This window comes from Rhinichthys klamathensis, unplaced genomic scaffold (assembly GCF_029890125.1).
Source record: "Rhinichthys klamathensis goyatoka isolate OS25496 unplaced genomic scaffold, OSU_Roscu_1.1 h1tg000050l_1, whole genome shotgun sequence".
Classification (NCBI taxonomy): Eukaryota; Metazoa; Chordata; class Actinopteri; order Cypriniformes; family Leuciscidae; genus Rhinichthys; species Rhinichthys klamathensis.
Genome location: NW_026606596.1, coordinates 4,265,824 through 4,289,301, shown reverse-complemented (window position 1 = coordinate 4,289,301; position 23,478 = coordinate 4,265,824). Strand labels below are relative to the sequence as shown.

Here is a 23,478-nt window from a genome sequence, read left to right as displayed (position 1 = left end):
AACTACACTCACAACTCCCACACAGATTGGCATTCTGCTGTTGAGAAGTCAGCCTACATCTTTACAAAGGTTTTTTTTTTTTTTTTTTTGTCTGTTGGCAGTCAAACTTTTTATCTGGTCCTTAAACCCCATCTGACAGTCTCTTTTTTTTAAAACACTTGCAGCTATCTTGTTTTTATTCCACAGATTTTTGCAGAATTCAGAAACCGCTTTGAAATTGTCAGGTTTTCCTCTAATTTGGATGTCAAAATGTAAACAGACATTTAATAAGCCGGTAAAGACATCTAAATTACGAGCGGCATTGGGCTAATGTGACAAATTGGGCTGTGTAAACCATTTATAAACTTTACCTGATAAAAGAACACCGTTTCCTCCGAGAAGGCAAGGGAGGCAGTGCCTCCTCAAAAAAAAATAAAAAAAAAATAGAATAGAATGAGAAAATAATCCATATTACAAAAATAAACCGTGCAAAATTTGTCATTGAAAAGTTTACTGTTATGAGGGTGAGGAAGGATGAACCCAATAGCAGACAGTAGTCACGGCAACACGATTTATTAGACAAATAACCGGGAAAACAAAGCCCACGAGGGGGCAAAACAAGACAGGACTGATGACGACTAACTAGACTGAGACAGATAACTATAGGGACACAAATAACCCTTACAGGCAATAGCGCAACAGGACTAAAACTCTTGACAAGATACTCACAGACTCTGACAAAGGTTTGACAAGGATTAACACTCAGGTAACAATCACAATGAACCGACCAAAAGACAGCAGATACAAGAGGATTAAATAAGGAGACTAATCAAGACATAACAGGTGACATGAGTGAAGCAATAAAGACTGAATCAGGATAACAAGGGGGCGGGGTAAAGAGACGAGACAACACAAGCACATGGCCTTGACAATTGGCCATGTGCTTGTACACAAAACATTGGTTCTGTCATGATCCTGCCACAAAACCAGGAATAATCAATAACATGATGGCAGAATCATGACAGAACCCCCACTTTAAGGAGCGGCTACCAGACGCTCCTCAAAGGGACACTAAGCACAAGACAAGACGGAACGAGACATAGACAAAAACCAACAAAACATGGAAAACACTAAAAGCGGCATACATGAATAAACAATAACAGGGTTGGGGTGAAACATCAAAAACAACATACAAGGCAAAGGAGGTGGAGGAAACACAGAGTTCATGGGGGGAGGTCCAGGGTGGATGGGAAGACTGGGGGTCTTGGGTCCACGGGATGAGGGCTGAGGACGAGGACTCTGGGCAGGTTTAGACGGAGACACACGAGGAGAGGTCTTGGGGGAAACAGTCCGGGGCTTAGTGGAGACAGGAACGAACGGTGAAACAGTCCGGGGACTAGTGGAGACAGGGACAAACGGGGAAACAGTCCGGGGGCTGGTGGAGACAGGGACGAACGAGGAGACAGTCCGGGGACTAGTGGAGACAGGGACAAACGGGGAAACAGTCCGGGGGCTAGTGGAAACAGGGACAGATGGGGAAACAGTCCGGGGGCTGGTGGAGACAGGGACGAACGAGGAAACAGACCGGGAATTAGCAGCAACAGATTCAGACGAGGACACAGAGGATGCGGAACCGGGACTCCTGACGTGAGACATAGCAGGCAAAGGGGCAGGACAGGGTGCAGCAATAACAGCGGTAGGCTCGGGTGCAGCGCTCACAGGGATAGGATCAGGTGCAGCGCTCACAGAGACAGGCTTGGGAGCTGAGGACAAGGCAGGACAGACAGGGGGTTCAAGAATAGCGACGAGACGAGACAGGTAATCGGAAAGGGTCTTGGCCGCAATGATGACGGGCATCTCCTGACGAGCTGAAACTGCTCGCAGAACCTCCTTAGCGGCTAGATCGGCCGCAACTCTCTCAGCGGGCTCTGGGACAGCGCTTGCTGGAGCGGCTCATGGACGGCGCTTGCTGGAGCGGGCTCATGGACGGCACTTGCTGGAGCGGGCTCATGGACGGCACTTGCTGGAGCGGGCTCATGGACGGCGCTTGCTGGAGCGGGCTCATGGACGGCGCTTGCTGGAGCGGGCTCATGGACGGCGCTTGCTGGAGCGGGCTCATGGACGGCGCTTGCTGGAGCGGGCTCATGGGAAGACAGAGACGAAGGACAAGAGGGTCCCTTCCTCCTCCTCTTCCTTCTGGGACGCGGAGCTGATGTCACAGCTGGACTGGTGATCGGCAGAAGAAGCGCAGCAGGGTCCATGACTGGAAGTGGGAGGGCTGTCTCAGGCAGGGAAGACTCCGTCGCTGAAGACTCCGAAGCAGACTCCCAGGAAATCCGTCTCCCTCGTTTTCCACGGAGACTTGCGGGTGTGGATGAAACCTCGGGAGAAGAAACGGAGAGAGCCTGATCCCCTTGAGAGATGACGGCCAAAACACGACCCTCCGGGATCACTGGCAGTGTAGCGGGAGATGAAGACCTTGTAGCACCCTGCAGCTCCCTCCGTGACAGACTGTCCACCATACTGTGGAACGGGCGGCTGACCAGTCTTTCTCGTTCGGCGAGAGGAGGAGGGACGTTGAGACCCGCGATGAGGTAGCGGTTGACCAGGATCTCCGGCAAGAAAAACCTCCTCTCCTCCACAACCTGGGCGTACTTCCTCAGGGTCAACCTACCCTGAGGAGGGAAAGGAAGCCTGCCTTCCAGGCTGTCGGCGATGGCCGACTGCCACCATCGTTCGGGGTCTGACGACTGCAGAGTAGGGTAAATAGGCGCGCTGTCTGCTGGGTTCGGTTCTGGTCGGTTCATTTTGTTATGAGGGTGAGGAAGGATGAACCCAATAGCAGACAGTAGTCAAGGCAACACGATTTATTAGACAAATAACCGGGAAAACAAAGCCCACGAGGGGGCAAAACAAGACAGGACTGATGACGACTAACTAGACTGAGACAGATAACTATAGGGACACAAATAACCCTTACAGGCAATAGCGCAACAGGACTAAAACTCTTGACAAGATACTCACAGACTCTGACAAAGGTTTGACAAGGATTAACACTCAGGTAACAATCACAATGAACCGACCAAAAGACAGCAGATACAAGAGGATTAAATAAGGAGACTAATCAAGACATAACAGGTGACATGAGTGAAGCAATAAAGACTGAATCAGGATAACAAGGGCGCGGGGTAAAGAGACGAGACAACACAAGCACATGGCCTTGACAATTGGCCATGTGCTTGTACACAAAACATTGGTTCTGTCATGATCCTGCCACAAGACCAGGAATAATCAATAACATGATGGCAGAATCATGACATGTACAAGTCACTCTTTTTTTTTAAGTAACACTCAGCAGGTACAGCAGGACGCCACATCTCTCTTGCCTCCCCTGGCCTGAGCCCATTGACTTTTAACAGACCCCCTAAAGCGTGCGGTGAGTTAATGAGAATGAATGGGGGAAAGTCAAATGAGAGACGCCATGATTGGATATGATTGGTTATAGCGATTAAATCCCGCCTCTTGTTTACGTGCGCATTACGCGTGTCAGTCTGAATGAACAAAAAGGATGCCGTTAATGGGAAGACTAATTAAAAAGTAAGTAAACAACTCAGCCATTTAGATAGCAACGCTTTATGTCAGATCAAAATCAAACTTGAAGTGGCCTGAAAACATGATGACTGTGTTTTTTTTTTAATGAGAAATCAGCTTGGAGAAATTAAAGATACATCTCCGTCTCTGTGTTTATCGAGCATGTCTGATGATCTGAAAATAAGTTGACTATTAATAAGAACAGCTAAACATCAGTTCGCAAATCAAATATATTGTTTAAATGGTTTCTGCCTTTAGATTTATACTTGGTTTTAATAAATAGAACAATCATAAAAATAGAGTTTTTTATGTAATGTAAAGTAACATTTTCATGTTTATTTAACCAGGAAAATGTGACAACATTAAGTTTAACTGGGACATAAATTTACATTTGATGTATTAAAAAACAACTGAGGACTTTGCCTCATTTCAGAACACCACTGCATGCCACTGTTTAATGCAGCAACACATTTTTACCATATTTACATCCATGCCACATATTTCCCTGCACAATCAGTGTATTAATCTTGTATAAAAAGAAAAAAGTGTTTTGCTTCCACATGGCTTACTCATGATTTACTGCATGTTGTGTGTGTGTATAGATTGTAGTTTTACATACTCTTCATAACAGTATTGTTATTGTTACCTAAAATAAAATGCAATAATTGAAATAAAGCTGAAATAAAAGAAAATACAAATACTAGACAGAAATGTTAACTTTACTAGAAATGTTGCTTTGGCACCTATCTGAAATAAGTTTAAGTTGAAATACTAAAATGACTAAAACTAAAATAAATTAAAGCTAATTCAAAAAGTTAAAAAATAAAAATGTCAAAAGCACCCCTAAAAAACTACAAAAACTTAAACTAATATTAAGCTAAAAATATAAAAGCTAATTCAAAATATATAAACAAAACCTATAGTAGCATATAAATGATACTAAAATAACACTGCTTTCTAGTGGATGCTTCTTGTATGCCTATGTTTTTAAGCACAGATACATGCTGTCCACTGTAGATTATTCACTCTGTAAGCAGTTTCCAGGACCAATCGTGTATGATATCATCATTCTTGAATCACTGATTCCTGGTACACTATATGACTCCAGAATTAAGTATCTCATTATGGGTCGATTTTAAATTGGTCTGTCTCAGTACACCCAGTCCCCGTTCATAACGTCTTTTTATGCCAAAATGGCGGTAAACACTTCTCCTTGCGTTCCTCGTAGATCATTATGTCATGTGGTTAATTCCCGCCTGTAGATGTATGTCTTTAGCTTAGCAGCGGGGGGAAGGTGATTGTGTCACAGACTGTCAGCGGCAGACAGTCATTACGCCCAAATGCCCCCATCTACTCTAGCGAGATTGAAACTAGCACGGCTAAGTCAAGTGGAACGGAGGGGAGGCAGGAACCAAGAATCTAGAGCATCAGCACGTCGGGGGGAACTTAAAATGAACACACTTGTGCTGTCATCTCCTCCGAGGAAGTCAATTAAGCAACACACTCAGTATTTCACACCCCCCGGTACCCGAGCGTGAATATGTGTCGCTGTTGCGCACCTCTCAACGATGTGACAGCGCACTGGAGATAGAGAACGGCCCATGGTCCAGATATGCATCTGTAATTATGCGCCTAAGAGAATACTCCAGAAAAAGAAGATGATATTTGAACCAAGATATTAAACAAACATTAAGAGAAAGATTATATGCAGTGGAACAAATGATATTTAATTAGATTCATGTTTCACATGTTTATGGTTGATATGATTTTTAAACCTCAGGCAATACTGTAATTACCTTTTATTGTGTTTGATAGTGTTGGTATGCATGTTTTACTGTCTGCAGTTAATGATATCTGTCTTTCTGCTTCTGTCTCTCTCTCCCTGTAGGGAACTAATGAGCAAATCGCAATAGAAGCGCATGTTGCACTAACATCAGGATGAAGTTCTTTACCGCTCAGTGTCAGCAGTCTTCTTCTTTGCTCCACTGAGGATACACACACCCTCGCTTCTGCAAATTTCCTAACTTTCGAAATCACTGGAGCAGCCTGAAACTCTTCGCCCTTATCCGTTTCATTCATAGTTACCCATCGCTGGGGCACCACTCACCCCAGGCGAAGCATGTCATTGGTGGGCGTGGCACAATTGCGGCGGGAAACGGCCCGCTCCTGCCCGCGCCGCATATCTGACACTTGCCTGGTGTGGCTGCTGGGCTTGGCGCTGCGCCTGGCACTGTCCTCCTGCCAGCGGGCAGACCTCACCGCCGCCAAGCACCCTATGGTCACCACAGGCTACGGGAAGCTTCGGGGCGTACGCAAGGAGCTGAACAATGAGATTCTAGGCCCGGTCGAGCAGTACTTGGGCGTCCCCTACGCCACCCCGCCAGTGGGCGAGAGGCGCTTCCAGCCCCCGGAGGCACCAGGCTCCTGGCAGGAGATCCGTAATGCTACCCAGTTTGCACCAGTGTGCCCTCAGAACATCCACGGAGTGCTGCCAGAGATCATGCTTCCCGTATGGTTCACCGACAACCTGGATGCAGCTGCGGCATATGTACAGAACCAGAGCGAGGACTGCCTTTACCTCAACGTCTACGTACCCACAGAGGATGGTAAGTTTCATCGAAACATACGTTTATCTGTGGAATGTTCCATTCATGCTCACTCACTACAGCCTAAACATATTTTCACCCACACAAAAACGTACATTCGCATGCTCACCCTTTCTCGGTGCGATAAGGAAACGAATCACCTGTATTCTTCTTGTGCGATTTTGTCCTTTTCCTGGACTTACTGTAGCAGTGTGTTACAGAGAGTTTGTGGAACGTAAAACAGAGGCTTCAAACTCATTATACCTCCAAATAAGACACTCTTTTCATATAACCCGTTTTCCGGACAACCTTGGGATCCTTCTCTTTTTGTTCTCCTGTAAAATAAGCTAATCTGTTGCTCATGATCACATGCAGGGTTTAAGTTAGATTAGTTGCATTTAGTGCATACAAAACGGTAGTTGCCAGAGCTAAAAAGAGCAAGAACTCCTGTGAGCGCGACGGATATTTAACATGCTCCAGTCAGTGATTGTTACTGAAACTGCACAGGCAACAATCTGAGCATGTGCTAAAGTCTCTGATAAATGGCCTCGCTGCAGTTTGTAAATGGGTTGTGCAGAGACTGCTGGGTAATGTCTCACTGTGCCAGCTCTCAAAATGGGTTGTCATAGTCATGGAAGTGTGGCAGGCAATGTGTGTTTGTTCGAGAGATGAAAGCTCTTCAACGATGAAACCATATACACAGGAGGTCTTCTAATGCTAATAGCACTTTTGCGTTTTAGCAACTCTGTACTCTTTGAGTGTGTTAATGTGCCTGTCCATTACAGTGAGTCAGTAAATCAGTCTTCCTTAATTTGTAGATATACATTCACTAAGTGCTGTAGATTGCAGTTGGATGATGCATCCATTGCAGGAGCGATTCTAGGATTTCAGTCTTCGAGCAGCTCAATTGATGTGGCTCAGATAGTGATAGAAGTTTGAATCTTGCTCTAGCTTTTTAAAATAAATTAAAATAGGTTGCCTTTGTTATATCTAAATCGCATTATGACATGTTAGTTCTCTTTTCATTTTTGTGATTCCACTGGAACAGATATCATGAAATATCTTTTGAGAAGTTTGAGATTTCTTTACAATATTTTTCTTACGAGAAGCATAAGTCTTCATTTGCTCTCCATTTAATCTCATTCGGTCTAAATTGCGACATTAAAATATCTCATTTGTGCTTATTCTTTCCTACCAACTCTTTGAAGTTTTTCAGCTGTATGTCCACATGTAAAAATCATAAATGAGAATGAATGAGATAGCCTATATAATTAATGATTCTAAATTTAGCTCTAAGAGAAATAGCACACATTAAACTTAGGCCATGTCCACACTAATACGTTTTCGTTTGAAAACGTATATTTTTCTCCACGGTTTGGCCTTCCATCCACACTGAGACGGCGTTTTAAGTCAATGAAAACTTGGCTTTTGGAAAACGCTCTCCAAAGCGGATAAATTTGAAAACGCCGTTTTCGCGTTGTAGTGTGGACTGTGAAGCCGGAGGTATTTGAAAACGATGACGTAAGTTTAGTCATGTGATCCATGTTGTACCAATAGATATTCATGTTTACCGGTATTGTGCCTGTTATGTGCCATTCACTTTCACACTGTTGCTAAAATAGGTTACTTTGCACACTCTTCATATCACAGTCCTGCAAAGATGACAGAAAATGTCCTCACATTTGCTGTCCTGCGGCAAAACATGAGAGCGGTTGCGTTTTAGACCAAACATATGGTGACTGAGTGCGACCTGGACGCATCAGTGATGGTGAGATATTTTGCTAAATAAAATTATCATGTTAGAAGAATTGCGCGATAACTTTATTATTTATTTTTCCATCTCGGTGAGCTTTTGTGAGGTTTCACGCATGCGCAGTAAGGTGAATTTAGAAGTTTCTCATCTACACTGAAACGTTGGAAAATGCCTGAAAATGCTAGTGTGGATGGAGAGCGTTTTTAAACGAAAACGCAGTTTTCAAATGTATCCGGATTAATGTGGACGTAGCCATAGAAACATCCGAAAGTGTTATATGCACACATGAGTTGAAAGAAACAGCTTCTGTGTACAGAAATATTTCTTCCCTAATAAGAGATAATAAGCAAATCTGGGGCCACATAACAAGAGAAGATATTTTTTCATAATTATGAAGATGAATTGCATTTACTCACAAGGGAATGTGCAAGCATTTGTTTCATGTGTATACAGTTGTACTACACACTGCGATATTCTCACAGACAGCAATGCAGTGGATCTGCAGTGTGCGTGCAGACATATGACATTTAATGCTTTAGATGGGACATCTTTGCCACCTTTGCAGTGTAAAGATGGGTCTACAACATTAAAAGAAACACACAAATCCCCTTTGTTCACAGAGAAACAATGCCTCCACAGTAGGTGATTAATGCATCTGACAGTGTTGTGGAGGTGTACACACGTTTATATGTGCTAAGCGCCGCTGCGTTGCTAGTGAGACTTATCAGAAAATCGCCCAGCACACACACTCACTGACGGGGATTCCTACACAGTCACCGCACTGAGAATCATTCACAGGTTTGGGAGGGATTTCATGGATCTGGTCCTGGCACCGTCACTGCATTTCAGTTCAACATTTGGTGGGTGTTTAGTGTGGGACTTTTGGACATGTTAGTGGGGATGTGAGTGTAGTTTACAGCCGGAGGATTAGAAGAAACTGTAATTATCTCATCTCTCTCTCTCTCTCTCTCTCTCTCTCTCTCTCTCTCTCTCTCTCTCTCTCTCTCTCTCTCTCTCTCTCTCTCTCTCTCTCTCTCTCTCTCTCTCTCTCTCTCTCTTTCTCTCTCTCTCTCTCTCTCTCTCTCTCTCTCTCTCTCTCTCTCTCTCTCTCTCTCTCTCTCTCTCTCTCTCTCTCTCTCTTTCTCTTTCTCAGGCATTTTCAAACTTTCTGAAAAACTCACAAATATGATGATCCTTTTGCAAGGGTTCTCCTTCCTACATCCTTATATGCTGAGTGTTAAAAATCAGTAAGCATAAAGAAAAATGGTTGCCTTTTATTCAGCATTCTACTAAATATGTTTTAATTTCTACAATTTTTGAAAATATTAAAATATTTACTTTATTCACTCAGCATGATTTTTTTTAACAACTCAATTTAATTTTGATGAAGCTTAAATTTTGTAATTATTAGCTATAGATAGATAGATAGAAGTTTTCTCTGCACTTCATTCTGGCCTCTAGGTCCAGCTCAAAATTATTGAAGCTAATCATAGAGGTTTCCATTGACAAGCACCTTCTCACCTCTAATATTCTCCTGTATTACAACATAAAGGTTATGATTCTCTTTTTGAATTAGAAATTTAACTAATTGAACAAATCAGCCACAGTTAGCTTAGTCATTTAATGTCATTAATACTTAATTGGAAATGCTACGTGCAGAGTTTAACAGGCGATATTGTTTAATTTTTATTACAGTGCTTGCAAGGCAGCATTACATTGATATTCCTAAATATTTAGGAAGGATTTCTCAAATAATGAATTGTCTGCTGATAGAACTGTTTATTTGCACATTCTGTTTGCGCCGTTTAGCACCCGATAGTGCAATTGTTTGGTTTGCCTATCTACTTTTTATCCATCTCTTCAAATTTCTGCCATTTCAGCTCTGATCACTTAATGTATAGACTTAAAAAAATGATTTTTTTGCAGTGTATTTAAATACTTATCCTAAATAATCGTTAAAATTAAGAGTGTGATCTGTTTTTTATTATTATTATTGATTAAAGGTTGAAAATCTTTCATCTCCACATTGTTAAAATCTCAACTCAAAATCTAGCCAAAATCTCAACTCAAAATCTAGCATAAATCTCAACTCAAAATCTAGCCGAAATCTCAACTCAAAATCTAGCCGAAATCTCAACTCAAAATCTAGCCAAAATCTCAACTCAAAATCTAGCATAAATCTCAACTCAAAATCTAGCATAAATCTACGTTTATTTGCTTACTGAATTGTGTTTGGCCTTTCCTTTTTTTACACTGAAAAGACTGCACAGAAGTCACATTATGTGTGTTGATTCTAGTGCGCATCTGGCAGAAAACAAGACTTGAGTGTCATGACAAAGCCAAAGTTTAAGGAGCTTTTGTAATGTGGCATTTCATTTACGCAGAAACAAAGCATAAACCTAAATTCACCTAAAATGTAACTCGACTCATTATTTGCCGTACAAGCACTGGTATTTCCTTCAGGCATGTGGCATTTGAAAAAAACGTGATGTACGACTGTGCTTCAGAGGCAGAGGTGGGGCCGTTTCTCGGTCACGTCGGGGGAAATTTGATTTCATCCAGACTATTTTCGTCAAGCAGATTGGAGTGTAAAGCTCACTTCTCCTCATTCAAGGCTGCGCTCCAAATAAAAAATCCCTTTAATACAATCCATAAGGTGAGCAGCTAAACAAAAGGATGGTAACAGTCCAAAAGTCAATTGAAGCTTGGCTGCATTATATAAATGTAGATTCAGTTAGTGGCACTGCAGGTTGGGAGAACGTTGCGTTGTCGGCGAAGGTAAATAAATAAATAACCAGTTGGTCGACGCTGCAGAAGAACTATGTAGTCAACTGCTTTTGATGCAAGAACAAACCTAAAAAAAAAAAAAATGCTGCTATTTCTGCCATCCTAGCAGCTCTTGATCAGGTGAAAATTGGATCAGGATTCTTCTGCAGGGGGAAAGAGAGATGGAGAAAAAATGGAAAGGCAGTAAGGGAAGTGTGTGTATATAAGATGCATACACTCATATGCCTATTGTCTTCTTATTCTCTTCTAATTGGCAGAAATAAGATTTGCTCTATTGTTTCTTTGAAAGGAGAGGTTTCTGCTGCTGATGGTGTGGCTGCGTGTGATAGAGATGCTGAATTATGGCCTGCGCTGATCAATATTCAATCAATGATGCTGGTGATTGATGACCCGGCCGTGACACACATGCATACACGCACTGGACATGCTCCTCACACCCCTCATCATTATTCTAATGCAGAGCTTTTGAATAAACGTGCCCAGAATTTACAAAATGCCTTCAAACTATAGCCCGATAAAAGTGAGGAAATTGGCGGAATCTCACACTAATTTCATAGACAACGTTTCCGATATGACAAGAAGTCTGTTATATCAGTTAGAGATTTAATCAGGTTTCAATTTGAAAACAATTTAGGAAAGATGGAAAAACTGCAAATTAGATCTCTTTAACTCAGTATTTTTTTCTTATTTAGAAGTTGAAGTAAAATTATGTGGACAGTCATATTCGGTTAAAATGACTGTTTTTGAAATTATGTAAAATACATTATTATGGTTGATATTCATATAATATTTATTATCAATACATTTTCTTAATTCACCCTCCGTTGACAACTTTTTTGGACCCTGCACCAAAGTCTTCAATCAAAAATTATTGTAAGTCAAATAGTAATTTGACCATTGAAACCAAGTCGGCATGAAATTAAAATCGACAGTTCTTAGTCTGCAATTTGGAATATTAATATTGCAGTATTTATTATCATTTTTCCGTGCACATCATTATTTTTTTTAAATTCATGTTCCCTCATAATCTTTAATCACATAACTTCCCCTCCCTCTTGCAGCGACATCTCTTCTCTTCTCTGCTGACGTGTTTACTGGCATGAGGGCGGGACAACCTGTCACTCACATGACATCACAGCAATAGCAAACCACAACCGTCCAATCAATTCCCCATGGACAAAATCAAGTATCGCCCTACTTTTTTTTTTCTTGTTCGAGAGGCCATTTCACACATGTCACAATAGGGAAGAAAAGACTAACGCAACTTCCCTTTCATGTCTATTTTAATGCTAATTAAAACGTTCTCATCTAATTATTCCAAAATCAAACTGTTGTACAGTAAAGACATGAAGCTAAAATTAACATATTCCATTCACGTCATTACTGTACAATTGTCTCATTTGCTTCTATTTTCATTTCTCCCAGTGATATTATTAAGTATAAGACTTGTTCTTGTTCAGAAACTAATGAAAGTCTTAACTTTCATCATGGTGGTTGTAAGAATTGAAGTCCTGCCCTTTATATAAATAAGATAGGCCTAATCGCTTTTTGGTCAGTTTACTTTAGAAACCATTAGCTGACAAACACAGTTTTTTTTTTGCCTGATTTAAGCTAAATCGACATTGTAGTCAGATTTTATTGTTGATTATTGAAACATAGCCTAATCTTGACAACTTTTTTTTGGAGATTTCGATCTTTCTATATTGCACAACTACTAGAAAATAGCTGCCTGGGGCTGTTATCAAGATGGCCGCCAAGTGAACTGACTTTTCCTTACAGGGACTTTTCCTCCAAAGGAATTTTAGTAAAAACATCTGAAACAAAATGAATGCGTAACTGAGAGCTCCACTAAAAAGAGCAAAAATCTTTTGTGTTAAATCATGTGAATGTTTGAATTTGCATGTTATGATAGCTGTGGATCGGCCTGCTTCACATTTGCAATGAACTCTGAACTCATGCTGTTCACCAACAAACAGTTTCACAACCATCCAGCTGTTCAGAAAAGCAGAACACACAGCCAAAAACGCATCTGAATCTAGAACACTGCATTCATGCAGCTTCTAAGTGTGTGTATGTGTGTGTATTCATACAATGTGACAGGATCAGATGTGTTTGTATTTGTCTAGTCAGTGGAATCTTTTGAACCCAAGCCCAGGGCAGATCAGATATCAGCTTTATTGATTTGTTTGGCCGCAACCGTGTTGTGTGTGGTGGTTTAAGAGCTGTGACACTGTCCACCTCCTCACAGTGCACGACAGCTGGAATACCTGATATAAACATCTGCATCACAGCACAAACACCCATGTAAATCCATTCACAGGCATACATATGTGCCTAAAGCCTCTTTGCCGCAATCATATCATTTAGGGTGACATGCACACACACATAGTGTAAACAGTCATTTCTTACTGGGACAAGGGTTGTAACCAATGCTGTGGATCATGACAATCTCCTGCGGGCAAATCTCCCATTATACTGTCTCCCTCTCTCTTTCTCTCCCATATTTTTCTTTTCCCCCTAAGTATAGTACAGTTCAGCTGCATGAGAAAAATTGTCTTGTTGTTTTCCCTATCGAATCACTCTAAACAACTAGGGGCAATTCAGTAAGAATTAATTGTGGCCACTGATACCCGCACTTATTTCTTATGCAGCACTTATGCTCTGTTTGTGTTATTTCACCGCCTGATTCACTAAGGCCCCGTCTACCAGTTCTGTCCTGATTTCTTCGAGGGGAGGGTCTATTGGTGGTTAAATGTATGTTGTTGTTTGTTTTGTTTTTTTCAGATCGTTCAATCTAATGGACAAAATAAGCTTGCGCAATTTACAAACGCGCCCTAAGACAACGGAGTAACATACAGAGAGCAGCAGCTTTAGTTTCTGCTCTGACAGCCACAATACCACACGGAACCCTGTGTGTGTGTGTGTGTGTGTGTGTGTTAGAAATCAGTGGTGAGAGAACATCGTGATTGGTACGTTTTTTTATCTCCAAACCAAACTTGGGTTTTCAGCCGACAAAGCTTAAAGGGGTCCTATTATGCCCATTTACGAAGTCTTGATTTTGTTTTTGGGGTGTACTAGAATATGCTTTCATGCTTGATTGTTCAAAAAACGCATTATTTTTTCAATTTTTTACATTATTACAGCTCCTCTCTTCCCAGTCTGTCCCGAACTCGTCGTTTTCGATGAAGCCCCTCCTTCCGAAATACGAAATGTGCTGTGATTGGTTAGCTGGACCAGTGTGTTGTGATTGGCAGCGCTTTAGCGTGTGTTCGGGAAATGTCCCGCCCCTCCATAACTGCGTTCTCCTCTAGTGTAAATATTAAGGATGGCTGCAATTTCAAAACGCTAACAAGGATCATCCAGAACGGATTTCATGCACGGACTTTGCAAGCATGGATTTCACAGGACATTTCAGAGTGGAATGTTTTCTTATGCATTATAGATACAATGTTATCCACCATTTAATCATGATATTTGTAGGAAAACTATGGGAAACAGTAATCGATCCCAAAAACATGGCTAATTTTCCTCAGCCTTACAAAGCGAGAGCTTACAAAAGCTACAGTAAACACTATGTCAACACCAATGTTGACTAACAGGCCAGTGTAGCAACAACATAAAACTTAAAACTAGAAAATGCAACTACAAATAATAAGACATACTTACAAGTTGTTACCAACAACTGATTGTCCTGACAAAGTGGAAACCTGCATCGTGGTTCTGGAAGCTGTTCTCCGTCAAATGTGCAGCGCACAGATACACATCGGGATTATAATGTTCTGGAACAATATTTAAAATACATTTTAACAGAAAGGTCAAAGAAATAAGTTGTGGAAAAAACGGCATGTCTTTGATATAGCAGCAGCTGGAAAAATATTGTAGTCCAAACGAGCTGTTCGTTGTAGTTCATGAAAAGTGGATTCTGTTAAATAAAATGTCTCCCTTTGGAGTGGACTTTGAGCTTTGTAACCTTACAGATCTTTTTTATGCTCAAACAGCAACATTACACACTAACTAAAGTTGAAAAAGTGAAAAAGCATAATAGGACCCCTTTATATCCCGTCTGGCTAGAGTGCTTCCCATAATGTTTACGCATTAGGTCAGTAGGTGAGTCTTTTGCGGCTGTTTGAAGCGTTTACACAATGAAAGCATCCCTGTCGAATGCATTTTCGACTACCTACCTCTGGAAGTGGGGACAAGCTCAAAACGCTTTAGACCCTGTTTACACCTGTATTTATCGTAAACTAATACCAGGTGTAAACAGGGCCAAAATGACCCTCAAATGTGTATCAAAATCTGTGCTGAACGCTTTTTCCACTTTTGTGGGTCATGAATGAGGTGTTGTTTTTTTTTGTTATTATTGTTTTTTAAGGTAAACCAACTCTATTTAGGACCATTAAGATTTTTATTTAGCATTGCAGAATGCTTTTCATGACAATTAATCATATCTCTGCCCAAATTGTCATAACTAGAATGTAACATGTTTTGTTGCGACTTCTGTGCCACCTCTGCAGTGCAAAGATGAATTAGTGATCTATCATTTGATTGGGTAACAGCTCTATATAGGGCCAGATTTACTAAACAGGGCAATTTAGTGTGAGAGTGCAATCCCATAAAAGTGCCAATGGGAGTGGAAAGTTCAGCGCGCAAATTTAAAAAACTCAGACGTAGCCGGATCATTTCCATAATGACCAACGTAATCTACCAAGAGCAGCGCAAATTAGCATCTCGTTTAAGACATGCTTGTTTTGGGTGGTAAGTAAGGGCACAAATACCAGTAAATTGACTAGCGCAAACCTTAGTAAATCAGCTTGAATGATTCGTTGCAATACTCTCCTCTCATATTTTTTTTGTCTGAAAGGGAAACTGCTACAAATGCATATGCAATAAGGTCAGCTGCAAAAATAACTGTCCACACCTTTTCAGCGCTAATATTTCACTGCGTGTCTTTAGTAAATCCTGACAGTAGTTTTTTCCCGTCAAAAGAGGGTTTGCGCTGGCGAAAACTGTTAGTAAATCTGGCCCATAGTGTCTTATTATTATAACTGTATTTATTGATTAAATATAAGACATTTCTATGGCAGTGAATGTGGATTTTTCGGAATAATTTGAGGAGTGCTGGTGTGGTCTTGGTCTTGACTCAGTCTCAACTCCTCAAAGGTTTGGTCTCGACTTGGTCGAAAACACACTCTGGTCTTGGTTATTGCTTTGTTCTCGGTTTAGGTGGTCTTGACTACAACAGTACAATCTGGTCCCAAAATAGCATTCGTGTTAATAGGTATTGCTCACCTAAAAAATGTGCTCACCCAAACCTGTATGAATTCATTTTTTTTCCTGCAGAACAAGATATTTTGAATAATATATTTTGACTAATGTTTCAATATTTTTGTCCATACGATGAAAGTCAATGCTGTCCAAAAAATCGTATTTTATGATCTACAGAAGAAAGCCATAAGCATTTATTATATTTTGAAAACAGTTGTGTACAATTGTTTTCAGTTTTCTTTGATGAATAGAAAGTTCAAAAGAACAGCATTTATCTTAAATAGAAAGCTTTTGTAACATTATACACTACCATTCAAAAGTTTGGGGTCGGTAAGATTTTTTTTTTTTTTTTTTTTTGGAAAGAAATATATACTTTTATTTAACAAGGATGCATTAAATTAATCAAAAGGGACAGTAAAGACATTTATACATTTATATAACAAAATCTTTTTATCAGAAAAATGCTAGGCCTATTCTTTTGAACTTTCTATTCAACAAAGAATTCTGAATAAAAAATATACAACTGTTTTCAACATTGATAATAATAATAAATGTTTCTTGAGAAGCAGATCAGCATATTAGAAAGATTTTTTAGGGATCATGAGACTGAAGACTGGAGTAATGATGCTGAAAGTAATGATTTGTTTAAAATGTATTTTTATTTAAAAGCAGAATTTCTCTCAAATATATTTCAAGTAATAATACTGTAATTGGAAGTATGCTGCTTTTAAATTGTCATGACTCATGTAGGTAATTTCATTATGACATTTTTTTTATTGCTTAAAGTCTTGACAGTTTTATGCAAAATACTACAGTTTTGTCATGAACAACTTTCGGAGAGATTGTAATGGATATGGTAATGTTTAGGGATGCGTCGCGATCTTCGAATAGTCGAACGGCGTTCGAAATTTGATCATAAAATTGCTTATTCGAATATCGTTATATTTTTCGCGCAATTCCAATGTGACATAATTGACGGCGCGCCTACTGTCACAGATCGCGCAGCAGGGTATTTTCCTGTCAGGGACACAAGGTATCACTAACATGAATGAAACCCCCTCCTGCGCGATCTAGGATACCAGTGTTTTATACATAGTGTAAACAAACAACAGAAGAAGAGCATTGTCGTGACCGTTAACTCTGCGCCCAACAGAGGTGGGTAGTAGACTAACCTTTACTGTCTATGGTAGTAACCGTCTATGGTAGTAACAAAGTAGGCTACATTTACTTCACTACGTTGGGCGACGTTCCTCTCGTTACTTTATTTTAATGCAATGTTGTTAAATGCGTAGTTTATTCCAAGCGCGCTGTGCCTTTTTTATGGGCATGAGCGATGCTCCATTCACAAATGAATCACTCTTTTGAGTCGATTCTGTTCAAAGACTTCATCAAACAAGTTGGCAGATTCGGTTCGATAATCAGTTTGAATGATCTGTTCAGTTCCTCGCGCACTGAATCGTCTGAAGCGCTTTCAATTCACACTCGACACAGAGTCGTAACAGGAAGATTTAAGAGCATCAAGAGCGTTGGATGAAGTGGCCGTGGACCTACAGTTTAGTCTAGTGAAAGCAAATCTGCAAATGCATCATATTTTTGCCAGCAATGAAGATCTAGTTGAACATCTTCGTATGCTGTCTGTGAATGAATGATTCCACAGGATGATACATTCTAGTTCATTTCATTCAGGTAATACATTTTACAACCAAACAGATTATTACTCGACGATAGCACTACAAGTATGATGACATTATCCGTTTTTTGGACATATACATTCATTTATAGGCTACATTAAATAAGCTACCATTGTCCACAGTTTATGAAATGAACACCCGCCATCCCGCGGTAATGTGTGTGTATTGCGCAGTGGCATCACACGAATAGTTTTGATTGAAACTAATTTGTTTAAAAAGTAGGCTTTTGCAGTAACAAGGCAGGTTTGCATAAAATCATAATGACATTATTTTTTTTATCTAACGAGCATCTGGTTTGGCAATGCAAAAACGGACTGTCGTGCTTATTGTTTTTTTCTTCTATGTTAACTACCGGTATGTTAAAAAAAACGACGAAAACATGTTAATTGTTCGAATAATAAACAGTTTGTTTGATGACAAATCGCTAAAGATGAAATTGGCCTCCCTTTCTGTCATTGTGAGTGCGTTTATTTTTTTATTTATTTTTATTTTCAAACGATAATCAACTTTTGCTCCTCGATTTTTCGAATGCCATTTTTGGCAGAGATTCACATCCCTAGTAATGTTAATGTAATGCCGAGACTTGCCACTGCCAATACATTCACAGACATTGCTGTGGGCATGTAAGACATGCTGCTGCTGTACATGTAGCATACATGAAAAAACCCCGTAGCAGATCTATACAGGTGGAGCTGGGGAAGCTGGAGGGTTTCTGGAAGCGCGCTGCAGACTGCTAACAGTAACACTACCGGTATTTGAATGTTGAGCAACAGCAACCAATGAGCTGCGCTAGATGACGATGTGATCCCTGCCAAATTGAGTTAAGGACCTATCAGCCTGTGCCATATAGAGTTCCATGCTAAAACTTGGTACGAATTAGCAACCTTCAACTTCCTCGCACTTTCATTATTTTGACCTGGACATGTTCTTGTCAGATTTCACCCCTATGATATTCTTGCCCCTAGATATGTCTTGGTTCTCTCCTTCAACCTGTTTTATTTTGTGCTGGGCTAAAATGTCTGATAACTTATTGTAATAGCATCTCATCTCACTAAACCATACGATATAAGGTATCACTTGCACAATGCATACCTAACACCATACCCGTTCAGCACTTACTGTTAGGGGTTTGTTTTGAATTTGGTCTGAGCAAAAGTGGTAGTGATGTTTGCCGTAGCACGCACCACTAACAACATGGCAGACCCTCTTTTACTGTGAAAGGTCTATTAGAGCCAACAGCTCTACATAAACGCACACGTCTTTTAACTCCAGCTGTGCTCTGTGTGGGAAGGCAGCTGTATTCTCATCTAACTGACTGTGTTAGCCTCTGCCACAGTTCTGCCTCTACCAAACACCCAGAATCCTCCATTTTTATTACCGGTTGGACGAGCGATTAGCATCCATACGCTTTATTAAAAGCTATATTTCAGTGCACAGCATGATGCAGCAGACGCAGACAGCACACCAGCGAGAGAAAGAGCGAACAAGAGATAGATAGAGCTTGACAGGAGAGAGAGAGAGAAAGAAGAAGAGAAGGATGACACTTGTTTGAGTGGGAGCAGCTGGGAGATTGCTAGCAGTAACTGAAGGTTTATGTCATGGAGACATGGACGGTCTTCTTCTCACTTGCCCAAAGGCGCCAACGGCAAAGAAACACAGCTCCGCACACTCGTACGCACACGCGTGCCCGATGACCTCATTTTCACAGAGCTCTTGGAGACGATTACAACGGTGATTCGTCCCTCTCCCGAAATTTCACTGAAAAACTGGCCATTACATCATGTCACTTGAGGCTGCACTCACCTCCTTACTGGGGGACTTTTAAAAACAACATGAAATGGTTTTCGCAACCCATTTAGCTTCCGTAATGTGACATTTTTGAGTGAAACGGAATATTTAGCTGGAATGTCGATGTAAGGTAGGGTATTGTATCCATTAGAATTTGATTTGATGTTGAAAAGTGGGCTATTATATAATGGTTAATATGATTGTCCATGCTCACATGGTCTTGGTTATGTCCATGGTCTGTATCTTAATACCTGGAGAAAGCTATTTGTTAGCAAGTGTCAGTAAAAACATTTATGATGTTACAAAATATTTCTATTTCAAATAAATGCTGTTCTTTTGAACATTAATAAAGAATCCTGAAAGTTTCCTCAAAGATATTAAGTAGCACAACTGTTTTCAACATGGATAATAATTAGAAATGTTACTTCAGCACCATATCAGGATCATGTGACACTGAAGACTGGAGAAATGAAAGTGCCATCACAGGAATAAATTACATTTTAAAATATATTAAAATAGAAAACTGTTTTGGCTTATTGTGATACATTGTTTACTGTATTTTTGATCAAATAAATGCAGCCTTGGTGTATATAAGAGAGGTGTGTATAAAAATATCTTCCTGAACCCAAACGTGTGTTTGTGATTTGACGTGTAAGCGCTGCTCATGGATGCACAGTTGTGCACATAATTGTTTTTGAGCCAATCACCTAGCCCTTGGCTTAAAGTCATTCATGGGGCCGGTTGCATAAACATAGCCCTTATGTTAAGACTGTGTCTTAAGTACTAGTATGACCAACTAGCCTTGAGTCAAGGGGCAATCAGTCTTACTTTCTAGTATCAAATTAGACCAATCTACCTTTTTATCTAACTAACTTGAAACAGTTATGAACCGTCTTAAAGAAAAAAATGTGATAAATAAGTTGTAAGACTAGTTTTAACCGTTTATACAACTGGCTATGACATGAAAGGCAGCAGACAGAGAAACATGTATGTCCATTCCATGCCTTTAAGATCCTTCAAAACACTGCTAAAACATCTTCTGGATATTGTCTGGAAGTACTTCTGATTTCTATGTTGCTTACAAAAAACATTTGTCAGAATACATGGCTACTTTTAATAGAGCGGTGCACAGATATAGATTAAGCATCATAAGTTAGCATCACCCTGGTTCTCTTGACAAAAAGCCAATTCGAATTTTTCCATTGGCCTTTGGATTATTGCAGCAAATAAGCTCTGTTACCAACAAAAATGTATGATTCTTACACATTTTATCATCACATCAAGATAATCTTCACAAATCGACACAACTGAATTTTGAGAATACAATAGCCAGAAGTAAAAAAGCTAAAGTTGGGCTATAAACGAACTACACCTCATTCGCATGACTTTAACGTCACATTCGCTAAGCTTCCAACAGCTCTTTTAATCTTTATCTACTAGTTGGAAAGTTTGAGTTTATAATGTGATGCAGAATAAAGTGTAAAATGTCTCGAGTTTGTGTTAACCACAAACCTGTCCTTCAAATTTCCACTCCACATATTAAACATCAATTTTGTTCTGATTGGCTGTGATGAGTATGGTGTGATTGAGTTGACCAATGAAATCACTGTGTATGGGGTTTGCATTTAACTGGTTTTGGGTACAATAAATCACCCGGCACCTGTCAAGACAAGAAAACAAGATATTTCATTTGTCGTGCGGTGTCTAATTCTATAGTGTTGTGCTGGTTAGCCCTGCCCACATCAAAATCTCATTGGTCAAATTTCACTCCATATAGCTGCACTTCAAACATTAAATATTCTCTGATTGGCTGAGATTGTGCAGTATTTTTTCTTTCAGAGTGGACAGACAATATACAGTCGGTGAAAACTGGACATGTCATGCCTGGTTAGGACACAGCGTTAGAGTTAATACAAAACAGAATGAAAGTAACTGCTGTAGCTATTGTTTAATGGCTCATCCAGAGTCTTTAATGGAGGGGAGATATATATTGAGCACATGACATCAGCCCTTCAAGGCAGATTGCTTTCATGTATTGTTTTTTCTAGGTCTGCTCCCCTTGCAGACAGTGAGAGGAAGACAGAGAGATAAAAAAGCAAAAAGAGAGACAGAAAATATACTGAAACATCTCTACACGGCAAGCCTGTCAGGGAGGACAAACCTGCTGGTTACACTGGGATGGCGTACTGCCGGGTTTGCTGTCACACACTACTGTCAAAAAGTCCCAAATACACACTCGCTCGCATACAAACTTTCTCAGAAAGAAAGTGTTTACTGCACACAAACTGTTCGGCGGCCCAACATGCACACTCGAAACCCGCTGCCATCTCTCAGACTGGGAGTAACGCCACGTTCACGGAGCCTAGTTTTCCCTTTCCGACTGTCACCGCACCAGGCGCTCACCAGCCCACGTACCACCCAGGACTCATCCCACGTAAATGATCTTTCCTCCATTTTAAGTCTTCATTATCATGCTTTCCGTTTTTCTTCCACGCCGACGGCATATCCCATGTCTTCTCTTGCACTTAGAGGTGAATTCTGGGCCTTCGTTTTAAAGCTGGTGCATCGTCTTCAAAGGCCAGAAGGATTAGGTTTCTGGGAAAAGCCTGAGCCCTAATGGAAGCTGTAGACCATATAGACGGAAGCAGTAACCAGTAAAATAGTGAAAGCTTGATCTCCAAATGCTTTAAGCGTCGATAAAGTGCTGATGTTGCTGAGACTTAATCACACACACACTCTCGCTCCATACTCCCATCAACCTGTCTCCTGCTCTCCAGCCTTTACTGGAAGAACTGACCTGAGATGGAGAATTGAACTGAAAATCACGTCAGCATTGATCGAGTCTCGAAGCTTAAGTGCAATTCAGCTGGAGATTCAGCTCAGATGAACATGCAAGAAGGCGCACACACTCGACAACATGAGCAATAAGCATATGTGTCATTAATTTTAGCGTGGATGCTTAAAGGCCCCAATATACGCATGACCGAGTTCTTTTAGTTCTTCGTTTAGGGGTTAAACGAAGTTCGGAATACGTGAGCAGCGATTTACTATTAGCGCACATCCCGTTTAGAAAAATATATGCTGCACGCTTTACTCTCAATAACAAAATAAACAAAACTGAGAATATAGCAAGCATTTTAATAAAGCATAAGAAAAGCATCCGATCATAGCATCGTGGATATGTTTGCACGAGCCCTACGGCACTCCAGTAAAGTCACGTCACGTTATTTTATATATCACTTTATATAATAGATAGCTTAAAACCAAGCAGTTTTACAGTATTAAACATCACAAGTATAACTTCATTTTCTACTGTAAAGCAGCTCTCCAGTGCGTTTTCACTCACAGATGTCCGGAGCCTCCGCGCACATCTACCTATTACTTAATCGGCACAGACCAATGGTAGTAGGAAGGTGTTTAGCAAGCTGTTTCGAAATGACGTCACATCAGTTTGTTTTTCGATTTCGCTTGAAGTAAATCGGCACTTAAAGGGATAGTTCACTTTGAAATTAATTTTTGGTATGTTTTAGCTTACCTCAAGGGCATCCAAGATGTAGGTGTCTTTGTTTCCGCTGTAGTTTCAATTTTGATATTTTTAGATCAAACCGTTCTTGTCTGTCAGTCATATAATGCAGGTCTATGGTCACCACCTCAAAGAGCATGCACTGAGAAGTCCAAATTAAACATGATTTAATGACTCGTAAATGTAAGTACACATTGATGGCCTAAGACACGAAACGAGCGGTTTGTGTGAGAAACCGAACAGTATTTATATCGGTTTTACCTCTTGTAAACACAGCCAGGTCCAAGTGATCTGAGGGCGCGGGCGCTTCGGTCTGCGCAAGCGCCGGAAGTGATCTTTCGCGCGTATACATCACTTATTGTTTACACAAAGATTTCGGAAGTGTTACCTTTCACTGTGAAGATGTAAACATATTTAGATATACAGGAAATCGCAATGGAAAATGATTTCGATATATCAACAGACAACGTTGAATTTTCTTTTTGTTTTTTTGGAAGAGATCACTTCCGGCGCTTG

The 23,478-nt window shown here is 40.5% G+C and overlaps 1 protein-coding gene across 4 annotated transcripts in view; it reads left to right on the top strand.

Annotated features, from left to right (window-relative positions):
• nlgn2b (neuroligin 2b) overlaps positions 1-23,478 on the top strand; it is an 84,060-nt gene that overhangs the window by 26,327 nt on the left and 34,255 nt on the right. For all 4 annotated transcript variants that reach the window (XM_056247831.1, XM_056247830.1, XM_056247829.1 and 1 more), the window contains exon 2: positions 5,459-6,176. In XM_056247831.1, the coding sequence (XP_056103806.1) occupies positions 5,690-6,176 (487 nt within the window). In that variant the 5' untranslated portion in view covers positions 5,459-5,689. The remainder of the gene's footprint in view (positions 1-5,458; positions 6,177-23,478) is intronic.